Source organism: Trematomus bernacchii, unplaced genomic scaffold (assembly GCF_902827165.1).
Source record: "Trematomus bernacchii unplaced genomic scaffold, fTreBer1.1, whole genome shotgun sequence".
NCBI lineage: Eukaryota > Metazoa > Chordata > Actinopteri > Perciformes > Nototheniidae > Trematomus > Trematomus bernacchii.
The window spans coordinates 959,342-973,315 of record NW_022987727.1 but is presented as its reverse complement, the minus strand read 5'-3'; the positions used below and the strand labels follow the sequence as shown (position 1 = coordinate 973,315).

Below are 13,974 nucleotides of genomic sequence, written 5' to 3'. Positions count from 1 at the left end.
CGGGTGCGAGATGAGGAAGAAAGTGAAGAGGAAGGAGTGCACTTAACTCTGACAAGCTTCCTGCAAACAACTCTGAGTTACACAAACGTAGAAGAGACCGGAGTGAATTTGGATTATTTGAACCTTTCTCATTTTGGGAATGTGTAATGTTTCTGTGAAGATGCATTGAAGACGAAGACAAGATGGAAGTGGAGGAGACTGTTGAAACGAGGACTTCCTGGTATGATACCTTTTTACAGTCGCCTTCATCTGTGGTTTCAAATCTTTACCCGTTATTGTTCAGTTACCTTTCTTTCAATAATGTATTTTGATATAACTTGTAGCACATATCTGCCAAATAAGTCAAGTAGGCATATGATACTATGACTTACTCAGCTATTTAGTGTTGTGTGTTAGTGATGAGATTTATCTCAGGTAAAAGAAGATAACTATGAGTGGCTGTTTGGTTCTGCCCTTTTTTAAGGTCCACAGCACAAGAGGAGGCACACTCTATCCCCTGTGACCATGCTGGGGTAAGTCACCAAACATCTAATTCATTTTTTTTAAGGCCATTATTTTATTCTAAACCCAGATGTGCACTCTTCTTAAAACCAATAATATTCATTTCACATACATTCCTGCTTTTATAGAAAAAGAGAAAACAAGACCCGGCACCTGGACCTGCGATCAGAATCAACGAGGTGAGGCATATCTGACACGCACCATTTAAACTCTGCCTCTTCTTCATCTTACATCTCTTCTGAAGTCTCTCTGTAACTAGCGGAAGTTAGTCAACCTTACCTTTGTGACCACAATGCTGAGAGCTGACAGAGAGTTATGATTCAGAACATGTTCAGCTGTGCGGTTGAGAAGAGAAGGTTCTCTGAATTCCATTTAATGTTGATTATAGGACATACATTTCAGCAACTGTTATTTTACTTTTTTTATCAGATGACCCTTTTGATGTAATCTTTATCTTGCGTATCATAAGCACACAAAGAGATAACATTTTTACTGTAGGTATTTTAATACATCTCAGTCTGACACTTAAGTGAATTTACAGCTGATGTGGTTAGTGTGGCAAAAACAGGCAGACATCTTGTATTTACTATAGAAGCGCTTCAACCTTCTTCCTCTTTGAAAGAGTCACACAGGAAATGAGAGATCTGCACCATGCAACATCTCACCCCTCTCGACATCTCTCTCTTTCCTGAACACCGTCATGTCTTTCTCAATTCACTTTGAGTCTTTGTGTGACCTGTTATGCATTATCAGGATGAAGAGGAAGATGAGGATGATGAGATGATGTCCGAGCACATGAGGGATTCAGAGGTAAGGTGTTCTTCCTGTGCAGGTGCCAGATGTGTGTTACGTGATTTTAATTTAATCTAATGTACAACCTGTAAAGGTTTGAATAATGGCACTGTGATAAGCTTGTGGACCATTTTGTCTAAATATTAAAAGCTGGAAATGTATGTTTTTAATGTTGATTTCACTTTAGGAGCCCAGTAATAAAAGGGTGAAACCTGTGGTGAAGTCAAATAGCCTAACAGGCGTCATAACCCCGGTGAAGACCCCTGCTCTGAAACGCATAGGACAGTCCATTTCGGTAACAATGCACAAACACATTCATATACCTGTTGTTATACAAAAACAAAAGCTAACGGTGTTAACGTTCACTGCTCTTTTCAACAGCGGTCTATTAGCTTTCGTACAGAGGCTCGACCTTTGCCCCCGGCCGCCCTGCGCCCTCGCACAAAGGCCTCGTCGTTTCCACGCCGACGCAACAGCCAATGCTGGAGCGACACTGTGGAGAGCCATGACCTCACTGCAAAGGAGATCAAAAGACAAGAGGTGCGAAGGGCAGTGGGTTTGACCTTAGATCAGCTGCAGAAACTAAACTAACACAGGTCTTTTTATATATATATATATTGCAATGTTTTTGCGGGGTATGTGGGTCGCGCAGGGGAAATGTGGTTGCAGTGTGCCACTAGTGAGCCCTATATGTCTATGAAGCAGCGCTACCCAACACGATGATTATAAAAGAGGATGTGAGCTGGCACTCCAGGCTCAACTTCCTTTTTAGAACAATCAGCTGTGAGGTTTCATGCTGTCCGTAATCACATGCAAGTGTGTGTTTGCATGTGTGAATTGTCTGTACTTACATCCACATGTTGGTTTTTCACGTGTGTTCTGCAGGTGATCTATGAGCTGACTCAGGGGGAGAGACAACTCATTGATGATCTCAGTCTGGTCAAGAAGGTACGTGTACACTAAATAAAAGCATATTTTACCCCTGGAATTATTACTATACAGGCCCTGACACAATATGTAAAGAGCAAGAGACAAGACAGACTATTAAGAGGTACGAGCCGCCCCCCCCCCTTAGAAAAATGACCAGAAAAAAAAAAACAGCTAAAAAGAAACACAAAATGATGAAAAGAGGCACTGAACCACTACAAAGAGATGACCACAAAGAAATTGCAAAGAGACACAAAACCACCACAAAGCATGTGTACGAGGCGCCTATAGGTCCATTGAGTCATAATCTGCCCGTGCTATTACTTTATATCAGAACACATTCTGCTGATTTAACTTTTTCACCCTTTGACACACTTTAGGGTGCTGCATTAACTCTCTCCTTAAAGTACTTTTGCTTACTGTTCTCTGTGTGATACAAGGTGTACTATGAGCCCATGCTGAAGTTGGACATCCTGACAGAGAGTGAGCGTGGACAGATCTTTGGTACGCTGGACTCTCTCATTCCTCTCCATCAAGGTAAACCGTGTTTCTGCTTTGAACTCTCTCCATTATCAGCCTCTTAGTTTCCTAATCATGTATAAGGCATTCAGAGCTAAATAAAAAAATCTGGGTAAATATTGTCGCTTGTTGGATTTCATTGTTTCATTATTGTATCTGTTAACTTCACACACTGTATATTCAAATATTATAGTTTGTCTTTCATAAAATGCATGACAGTGGACCAACACTGAATTGAACCCTGTCACAATAGATTTAGCAAATATGTCCCAGATGTCGACATACAGTACATTTTGTGAATGTGGTGACATTGATGTGTTGAAAAAGACCTACAAAAAAAGCCTCTAAAGGATCCCTTTATTTAATTCAAGATGCCTGGCATAACTGAGTGAGAGATGGCTGATTATGCTTTTTTAGGCAAAGGAACATGAAGGAGTTTAATGTTCATCTGTCTCTGAGCTGTACTTACCCTGGTATTCATTTGGCAAATATCAATACAACAGTTTGAGTGTATTTTTATTTCCTACCAGATCTTCTGAGTCGCCTTGAGCGGCTGCGGGGATCAGAGAAGACAGTCGGGCAGGTGGGGCCTACTCTAATGGACTGGGTGAGTATTTCCATGGTTACCAAGGACTGATAGAGCATAAGATAAAATGGCACAGCCTCCTTCACTCTTTCTAGTTCCTGTATTTACTCTATCGTGTTCTTCTCTAAACCGGAGCCACAGAGTTCAGGCTGGCTTTATCTCACCGCACGTTTCTTCTCATTGCTCATCACTCCTCCCCTCCTCCCCTCCTCCCCTCTTCCTCTCTGCAGTTTCCTTGCCTTGAGGCCTATGTTACGTACTGCTGTAACCAGGTGGGCGCTAAAGCCCTGCTGGACCAGAAGAAGCAGGAGAAGCGGGTGGAGCACTTCCTGCGCCTGTGCCAGGAGTCCTCGTTCAGCAGGAAACTGGACCTGTGGAACTTCCTGGATCTCCCTCGGAGCCGCTTGGTGAAATACCCCCTGCTGTTGAAAGAGATACAGAAGTGCACGCCTCCCGAGCACCCGGATGAGGACTCATTGCCTGATGCTGTGAGTTGGAGACACACAAATTCATGTCAATCTTTTCTAAAAGGATCTATATTATCTATACTTTGGCTTTTAAGGCAAGATGTGTGTTGCTTTAAATATACCAGTGTTTTCTTGAAATTTGCTAATACTATGTTGTTTTTACATACCCAAAAATACTCGTATTGCTTATTTCATTATATTCACAATTACTATAATAATAATAATAATAATAATTATACGTGTATTTAGTATAGCACCTTTCACAGAAATAAAATTGTGCTTCACAAGAAAGAACACAAGTTAAAATTAAGACCACAGAAACATGAATTCAATAACAACACGAGGCAGAAATGAAGGTTAACATAAAAACAAAACACAGACCACGTAGAGTCCCGAAAGGAACAAACATAAGAACATAACACATCACACACATCTCCAGTAGAAACAAAAGCTTCTGCAGAGACTGCAGAGCGGATGTCTATAGTGGTTAAAATGTCTGTATTAGTAGTACTAGACACAACATTTGTCTGGCTGACTGTGGACACACTTACACAAATTATTAAGACCTAAGACTGTAAATCAGTCAATACAAAATTATTATTTTGCATTTAGGCTTTGTAACCTTTAGGTTTTTTTCTCCTATAATGAAATCCATCAGACTGAAAAATGTGACGTCCAGGCATTCGGCTTTAGCTAGTAGTTCCTTTATAATGTAAAACACTTTGCACATTGGCGCCTCCAAATGGTAGCAAAAGATATTGTTTTCTGAAACATGAACTGAGGTGATCCTGTGATGTGACATCATAGTTCAAAAATAAAATGGTCTGTATCTGTATTTTTTGAGGGATGATAAGTTTAAAAATATGTTAAGGAGAACGTTTTTGATTGAATGCCTTTAGTATTATTCTGTGGACATTAAAGGCTCACAAACAGGATGTTACTATTGTAAACATATCTTCCTTTGCTGAAATATACATGTCTTAATCAAACCCAGATCTCAACTCTAAATGTACACCTTAAATACATTCATTTAAGACTATCTGTTGTTGTGTTCAGTTGGACATAATCCAGAGCATCGTGGCTGAGGTCAACAAGAAGACCGGAGAGGCGGAGTGTCAGTTCTACAGGAGACGTCTCGCATACATTGAAGACAGCCAGAGACTACAAGAGATCCAGCTGTCCCGCTTCCTCTACTGCCATGGAGAGCTCAAGAACAACAAGGGCCAGGTAGCACCTCTATTTATAGACCTTTGGTTATCCTGAGGTTGTTGTTTGCACCTAAACATAACTTACTCTGTATACTTACAGACCTTTGCTTCTCTCTGCCTCACTTAAGATTGTTATCTTTTGCCCTTAATACAAACCTTGTACCTTACCCTTTATTTTTGCACTGTGTATGATCTGCTTTTGTTACCTGGCCCAAGATATGACATTATATCTGATTAATAGATGCATTTTGACCTACATTTTGTTTATAGCTGTTCAAATATTGTAGTAAATATTTCCGTTAGGCCATATCTCTGACTTTGCATGTGTGTGTCCTCTGTCAGCGGCTGCATGTATTCCTGTTTGAGCTGGCCCTGGTGCTATCCAGGCCGACGGAGGACAAAGATGGAGGTCAGGTGTTTCATGTCTACAGACAGCCTCTGCCCAATTACTTGATAAACCTGGAGGAGATCCCAGATGGGGAACCTGGTGGAGGGGGGTCCTTCAGGGGAGCCTTTACTGGAGGAAATGACAAAGGTAACATACTTATAAGATAGATCAATATTTATATATTTATGGATTAAACTATACATGAAAAAATCATCAGTTTCAAGTTCACATTCACAAAGTAACATTGAGTTTCTTTGTTCAAAACCCGCAAATATATAAAGATATACCAGAAAAGCATTAAGTGGTCTTTATTTAGAATCTATGACCAGCAAATAGTTGGTATCAGTGATGAATGACCAAAGTCTAAACGATTGTTGTTCTATTGATTGGTTGAATGATCAATTGTTTCAGCAATTATTTGAGCTGTTATTTTTACATTGATTATTATTATTGTTATTAATATATACGTTTTGCTATGTTTCTGGTGAAATGAGGATTCAACATTCAATTTAGGCTACAACAAAGCCTATAGATACAGAGAAATCAATGCCACTTCACTAGTTGAATTTCTTGAAGTGAAACCGACAAATGTACTTCCACTTAATTTACTCCCTCCTCTCCTCCATCTCTCTATCTCCCAGTGAAGAACTGTTTCCGTGTGAGCAGCAGGGGGCGCTCCAAAGCTCACCCTTACAGCCTGCAGGCCAACGACTCCTTCAGCAAGCAGCAGTGGATCACCTGTCTGCGGCGGGCCATCGTCCAGTCCCGGGACAGGACCTCTCTGAGCAGCCAGTCACAGCTCTGCCTCCCCCCCGACCCCATCCTGTGTCACATAGCCGACCTCAGCCTCAGCTCGGACACAGACATGGCCGACCATAACAGTCACTGAAGACAAGGAGGCCCGGGGAGTGTCTTTCTATCTGTACATTGACATTGGAGAGAATAAAATATGGACTGTTAGTGAAAGATCATTGTGCTTGGACAGACATATAGAATTTCCTGCATGGATTTTGTATTTTCTTGCATTTGCTGAAGTATTGTGTATTTGTGGTGATGATAACTGTACAGCTTGAGAACAGTATTTTCTGAATGTGAATTCACAGTGTAAAATGTTTTCATAGATTCTTTCTGTTTAATTTTTTAATAAATAAACTGACACTTGAATGTTTTTCTGAAGTACACATGGCAAAGTCCGCATACAATTATCTAAGTATAGCCAACAAGATCCACAAAGAAAAGATTAGTGTTGATTATCCTCCCTCCCTTTCTCCCTCTCCCTCTTCCTTTCTCTCCCCCTCTCTCTCTGACACCGGTGACAGGGCAGGACAGAGGTAGACTTTCAGTTCTAGCCTTCAATACACAGTGAAACAGTAGCCGTGCCCTTATGCATTTTTAACAGCTCAGCAGGTGATGGGAACAGTTTGGTTGGGACAGTTTGTCCACAGATAGAGTGACCAAATAAACAGGTGAGTCAAAACTGCTTTAATGATTTTACTAATGCTGCCATTAGTTTGTCAGAAATGATTTTCGCACTTACTTTGTTTGCAATATTGTACCATTTATCTACGCCTAACAACAATGACTTGGCTAGCTGCGACAGCGGATCAAAACATACCTTTGTTGTGAGATTCTGCATATTCTGTTTCATGTTGTATATTCTTAAGGTAATGTGCACTTGATGGAAGTTCTCTATAATTGACCTCTCTTTGTAAAGATGTGCCCTGAACCTGATATGTTTATATCTGGCTGCATTGAGGTGTCTGTCAGACCTTGACTTTCCTAGCTGTCCTGCAAGCTGTAAATACGAGAGGGAATTGCAAGATGGATCAACTAGATCTATTCAAAATAAGGATTTACCTTTAAGGGATTCTCAGTCACAAATCAACCCTGTTCTTTTCCCCTCAGCTGTTAATGACACTCCTTGTCATTTCCCTGGAAAAAAAGAGGACTTTCTTATGAACTACAATCACAGTCTGCTCACCTTTATAAACACCTGCGAATAAACAGAGGTGGTGCAAACCGCCTGGCGTTTTTCTTTTTGGGAAGCCCTTCTTTATGTCCTAGGAGACACAATACACGCTTCCAAAGTGTAGTAGTAAAATAGGATGCCCGGAGCTAGTGGTGTCAATGCTGAGGGGTCTTGTGAGGCCTTGTGTCGAACCCTTGTCTCCCAGAAGGGCCTGCAGCGAGAGACGGCTGACATCTCCCATTCTGTCCTCTACACCTCACTGATGGGCCTGCTTCTGGTCACCGACAACGAGGTGAGAAAAACACAACTAAGCATAAACCCTTGATGTATGGTAAAACCTTTAAGTCTTGCACTTAAAGGTCAAATTCGGGACACTGGAGAGAAAAACATAAACAGATTGAGATTGTGAAAAATAATTAATGGAGAGTACACGCTGACACACACGTGTTTAAGCAGCTGTCAGCACTCCTTGGTCTCTAATAGGATGAATGCTTCAGGCTGACCTCCTTTTAGCCTCTCTTGTTATGCTGTTGGGATAAGGAGGCTAAATCTGTCCTACCAATGCTGTACATTCACTGACACGGCAGGGTTAAGACAGAGAGAAAAGTAGCATGGTTTACAGACACAGCCAGGGGTGAAATAACGGGGCAAATATGCACCTGAACACACGTGTACAAAAATGTAAATAGGGTGTATACTTGAAGACAAAGTTTGGGTCAATAGCTTCTTGTGTTGTCATTTTTTCCCAGAAAGAGAAGCTCACCGTAGGAAGTGGAAGAGTTGGCCTTAAAAACATAGGAAATACAGTAAGTGCTTAGTAATGCATTGTGGCCTTAATTAAAGTCCTTTATGGCTAACTAAAAATACATTTTGCCATAACAAGCTCACTTTCCCTTTTGCTTTGTCTTCAACTTAGTGCTTCCTGAACGCAGTAGTCCAATGCTTGTCTCACACGCGTGGCCTTCGGGACTACAGCCTCCTCAAGTCCTACAGGGATGACAAGTTCTCCAAAGAGGAGATTAAACTCATGGAAGGTAGGTTCCTCTCTCCTGTCGTTGCCTCCTCTTCCTGCTATGTTTTCATTTTTACTCATTTAGTGGGAATGCTGATACAGCATTCCAACTACTTGTTCTTCGACGCACACAATTCTTTATTATTCATGACAAACGTAGGAAAACATCTCGTAGCTTGAAAAATAAAAATAGATTAAGCAAAAAATAATTAAACAAAATGCCTCTTGAGGGCATGAAGTGACAAAAACTTTCAACATGTCTCCATTAAACCCCATTGTAAGTTCAGCCTCATCTTTCCCCACCACAGCAGCCGCACACCTTTAGTTAATCTGCCAAAAAGGCCACATTATTAACCCGAAAGTACACAAAAAGTACACTTCAGATGCTCAAGTTCCTTGACATGCTTCACGCTTTGAAATTTCACCGATATCTGTTACGGATCTTCAACAAAATGTTCACATGTAAGAGGTTTATCTCTCATTCAGAACAATGAAAATGCTCTCCTCTCACTGATTATTGCACATCACCATGGAAACCTTTGATCTCTGGACACGTCGTTAGCTCAAATATAAACACCTGTGTCATGGAACACGATGATGTCATAACTCCAACTGACATGCTCAGAGCAGCAGATTTCAGATAATGGTTAACACAGCTCTACATCAAATCTGATGCTCCGTAATGTGGTGTTACTATGGCAACGCATCCCTCGCCATAAAACAGCAGCAGACTTCAGATGGTTAATGGTCCTGCCCTCAACAGCTCTACGTCAATTATGGGGTGTCTTCATATGCCGTTTCCATGGAAACTCATCCCTCGCCATAAAACACGATGTCGCTGTAACTCCAATGGACACGGTCCGATCGTCCCCCAAACTTCGCTTGTATATCACCGGTCCATGCCTCAACAGCTTTACGCCACATCTGAGATCTCACCATAGGCTGTTGCCATGGAAACGCATCCCTCGCCATAGAACACGATGTCGCTGTAGCTCCAATGGACACGGTCCGGTCGTCCCACAATCTTCACCTGTATATCACCTCTCCAGCCCTCAACAGCTCTACGTCAATTATGGGGTGTTATCATATGCCGTTTCCATGGAACGCATCCCTCGCCATAAAAGACGATGTCGCTATAACTCCTATGAAAATGTTCAAAAAGTGCTCAAACTTCACATGTGTGCTAACAGTCCAGCCGTGAAGACATCTACGGGACAGTTTTGAGATTTCTTCCATTGCCGTTGCCATGGAAACCATGAGGAGGCGTGTGGTGCAGTGGATAGAGCCTTGGTGTTGGGATCAGGGGGTCACAGGTTCAAACCCCACTGCAGTCAGCATGTCGTTGTGTCCCTGGGCAAGACACTTCACCCCAAATTGCTCCTGTGGGGATTGTCCACAGTATTGAGTATGTAAGTCGCTTTGGATAAAAGCGTCTAACAAGTAACATGTAATGTAATGAAACACGGTTTTCTCATAACTTCAGTGAAAATGCTCCAAACGGCCCAAAACTTCACAGGTTTGGTAACGATGCAGCCATCAACGCATCTAAGCGTATTATGGGATGTCATCAAATGCCATTGGCATGGCGACAGATCATTCGCCATCAAGTTAGTTCAAAAGTTTGCAGTTCAAATATTCTGCTGCGTTTCTAAGCCTTTTTACTTTCTTTTCTTCTCTCATCACACATTCAAGCCCCCAGTGTTCATGTATAATTTCAATCTAAATTATTCACTTTCTTCTTACACATTACATTTCAGCATAGCAGTTTAGCATCAGCTTTTCAGCATAAAGCATTCCCACTAGCAATTTCTTCAGGAATTGCATTCTCTAGTTTGTTATTGCTCTTTGTCTCCCTGTGCCAGCCTTCTCTCAGGTGCTGTCAGGCCTTTGGGATGGAAATGAAGGGGACAGAGTCGTAAACCCACGACAGTTTTACAACATTTTTAAAGAAGCGGTGCCTTACTTCAGTGGATACAGGTGAGAATAAAGATGATGTTTCTCTTTCCCTCAAGGTTGTCTTTCCATTAGACTTAAATGCAATACAATATCCATGTGTGCATCAGCACAACTGTTTCAAGGACAAGACAAGAACAGTAAACCATTTCAATTCAATGTTTACTCTCCTACAACGTGTATAGATTGGATTTGAAGCAGAGTTCATATAGAAATAGCTGCCTTAATTAGCGACAATAAGGAGTATTTCCTCTGTGTTTAACCCAGTCAACAGGATGCACAGGAGTTCCTCAGGTTCTTATTGGACAAGCTGCACACAGAAATCAATCGCAGACCCTATGTTCGAAGAGCAGGAAAGGAGCCTGAGCAAACATTTGCCAGATTTAGGTTTGTATATTTATGTGGGAAAGATTCTGTCCTTAAAACTTTAAAGTCTTCATGTGATCACATCTCTTTTTCACGCATGTCTTGTTTTCCTTTAGGATTTCAGAAGAGGCCGCTGCCATGTGGAAGAAACACTTGGAGAGAGATGACAGCAGAATAGTAGGTAAGGAGAGCAATGCAGTCATCGTGATCCATCAGAATAATCCACAAAATAAATTAAATTAAGGCAACCCTCTGATAATTCCTCCCCCCCTCCTCATAGACCTGTTTTCGGGCCAGCTGAGGAGCTCGCTGCATTGCTCCGTGTGCTCCCACTCCTCCAACACATTCGACGTGTTCTGTGATCTGTCGCTGCCCATCCCCAAGAGGAGCTCCGCTGGGCAGGTCACACTGAGGGAGTGCCTGGAGCTCTTCTCTCAGGAGGAGAAACTGGACAAGGACAATTCCCCTGTAGGTTAACACAAAGTAATGGATTACAATTGATTGACGTGTCTCAGATTTTGGGGTGAAAGGTCAATGAATAAGGCACTGTAACCTGGGAATGGTTTGTTCCAAAACTGGATTTGTGTCCATCTGTAGCCTACACCTTTTGTACTCTTATCTATATAAATAATTGTTCTTACTTTTATCCTTATTTATTTTTATTTATATGTGCACATGAAGCCAAAGAGCTTATGCTGTGTCAACGGAAAAACAAAGCAAACAAAAACGTACTATGATGGGTAAAGGAAATATAAATGTGCGAACACCGGTCAAATGGAAATATAAAACTATAGATATATAATGAAGTAATTTTTTATTTGATTTCAAACTGTTGCATGTCATGATATTAAAATGATTACAATGAGATGATTTTAAATCCTTTCAAAGACCAGAGTTTGAATGAAGGTCTGAGAATAAATGCATATTTAAAAAGTATTAATCGTATAGTTCACAGATTTAAACTTTCTAAACAGATTGACAAAGTTAGGACTAAATAGTACTACCTGACCTATATTGCTTTACTCACTACTGTATCAATAAAAGTGTAATGCAAACAAGAAGTCAAATAACAGTACTGGGGGAAAAAATAAAAATACTTTCCTCAATATTCCAGATAATTTGTATTAACTTTTTAAAACAAATAGCTAATGACAATGGACCTTGTGTATTTTAAAATGTTGAGGTGTTTGTTTTTGTGATTTCAGATGTGTGAAAGATGTAACAGGCACACTGAGTGCACCAAGCGGCTTTCCATCCAGAGGTTTCCCCAGGTTATTGTGATACGTATCCTTGACCACATCTCGTACTTAGTGTATTAAGCTTGTTATGAGCAAGTGATGATTTAGTACATGACTTTATGATGGTACTTAACAGTCTCGATCAGATCTGAACCGTTTCACCACATCTCGCTGGTCTATCAGTAAAAGCACAGTGTATGTGTCCTTCCCTCTCACTAACCTGGACCTCGGACGCTACGGGCCTGTCGACTGTGGTAACCAAACAAAACCTTTCTTTAGATTATCCTTGTTAATGTCTAATGTATTCAACCATCTATGAATGACTTCCTTTTACATGCAATCATGAATGTTACTGTTAAATGGTAATAAGGACATTATCGGCATGTATTCAACATCTTATCCAGTCATCCTGTGTTACTCTTTGTTTGATAATTAAGTTTCTAGACTATTTGTAACAATAAGTAGACGTTTTCATTGTTTACATAATTGAAACTGATCAGTTCTCATAAATGGAATAGATAAGTCATATTATCTCTCTATGTCCCCATAGGTCCAGTTCTGTATGATTTATATGCAATATGTAACCATGCTGGCACAGTGAACATGGGCCACTACACAGCCTGCTGTTCGGATGAAAATGGTTGGTGCTTCTACAACGACTCCAGGTGAGAAACGTCCTGCACACAAATCATTTTGTTTTATAATGCCCTGCAAACAGCATTGTCTATGTACAAGAGCCTGCTGTGTCAGTAGGTCATCTGTATTGAGACATCTCAAGTGCTGGTAGAAGTACTGGGATGTTTTACTTATGTCTTACTTACTAATGTCATACAAATAAAGTACCACAAGTAAATATATTTGTCATGCATATTGGCCCTTTTAAAAATCATACATTAAGTTACTTGATTAAGTATATTATTGCATTAATCAGTTCATCTCAGCTGGTAAAGGTGGAGCTCATTTTAATTATTTATATACTGCTGCTGTGTCCATGTTTATTTATTAGTTGATTTGTATTTTGTATTGGCTAATTATGTGTATATGTAAGGTAACTAGTACCTGAAGCTGTGAGAAAAATGTACAAAAGGTACATTATTGTCCTACAAAATCTAGTATACTAGTGTACTCTAGTATAAAGTAGCATACAATGAAAATACTTAGGTAAAGTACAAATACCCTCAAATCGTACTTAAATAAAGTAAATGAACTTCATTACATTACACTACCGTTTACTAATATAAACCTGGAACTGTTTCTCATGATTTATTTCCATCTTCCCAACTACAGTGTTACTCCAGTCTCAGAGAACCAGCTTCAGACCAATCAAGCCTATGTGCTGTTCTACCAGCGCAGCAACAGTACCACCATCAGGAAATAGACCCGACACTGGCTGAGTCAAGCAGCCAATCAGAGCAACCTCCAGTGTCCATAGAAACAAATAGAAGCAGCAGTGCTGGCATCTATGAGCAGCTCAATCTCAATGAGCATGCCCTCAAATAATCTCTGTGGAGGATGAGGGAGACGCCATGCTCACTTTAAGGAGAGCTTGACGAGGCAATCTCCCCTCCTGAATCAACGAGATGCTTTTGAAGAGTCTCAGTGAGAGACAGAGGCAGCTCAGACACACTTCAGCCTTAAGAGTGTCTGCCCTACTTCTCAGGCAGGAGTGAGCGGTGAACTTGCACACAATGCATAGCTCTTGATGTTAAATAATTATGATTCATGCTTGTGATGCAACATACACCAAAACAAACAAAAATACATATTTGGTAGAATACAAATAGGCAACAAGTGATGACCCAATATAGTGGCATTTCATTTAAATTTGTGATAATAAAGGGCACATGATTCAAAATGAAAAGGTCTAGTGTATGTTTCCTCTGACAGTTTACCCTGAAACTTGAAAACATTGTGGACTGTTTTTCCCTCCAATAGAATTATAATTTCTATGTTTATATAAATGTATGTATATATTTTTTTTACATTTGTGTCTCAAATGACACAATTGAATGTAATGCATAATTGACTTTTGAAACATCAATAAAAGA

At 40.5% G+C, this 13,974-nt stretch overlaps 2 protein-coding genes across 2 annotated transcripts; both read left to right on the top strand.

Annotated features, from left to right (window-relative positions):
- The first annotated feature begins 16 nt into the window (after positions 1-16).
- On the top strand, positions 17-6,552 carry arhgef3l (Rho guanine nucleotide exchange factor (GEF) 3, like). The gene is made up of 13 exons (XM_034144740.1): positions 17-220; positions 464-512; positions 630-680; positions 1,255-1,311; positions 1,481-1,588; positions 1,675-1,833; positions 2,179-2,241; positions 2,661-2,757; positions 3,270-3,346; positions 3,556-3,813; positions 4,849-5,019; positions 5,343-5,535; positions 6,030-6,552. The coding sequence occupies exons 1-13, from the start codon at positions 183-185 to the stop codon at positions 6,275-6,277; spliced, it is 1,569 nt and encodes a 522-aa protein (XP_034000631.1). The 5' UTR covers positions 17-182; the 3' UTR covers positions 6,278-6,552.
- Positions 6,553-7,493: 941 nt separating this feature from the next.
- usp21 (ubiquitin specific peptidase 21) lies at positions 7,494-13,810 on the top strand. Its single transcript, XM_034144751.1, has 11 exons — positions 7,494-7,649; positions 8,107-8,163; positions 8,274-8,391; positions 10,232-10,346; positions 10,590-10,709; positions 10,805-10,869; positions 10,969-11,156; positions 11,894-11,972; positions 12,073-12,180; positions 12,477-12,591; positions 13,214-13,810. Exons 1-11 carry the CDS (start codon positions 7,494-7,496, stop codon positions 13,302-13,304), a joined length of 1,212 nt encoding a protein of 403 aa, XP_034000642.1. The 3' UTR covers positions 13,305-13,810.
- Positions 13,811-13,974: the final 164 nt, after the last annotated feature.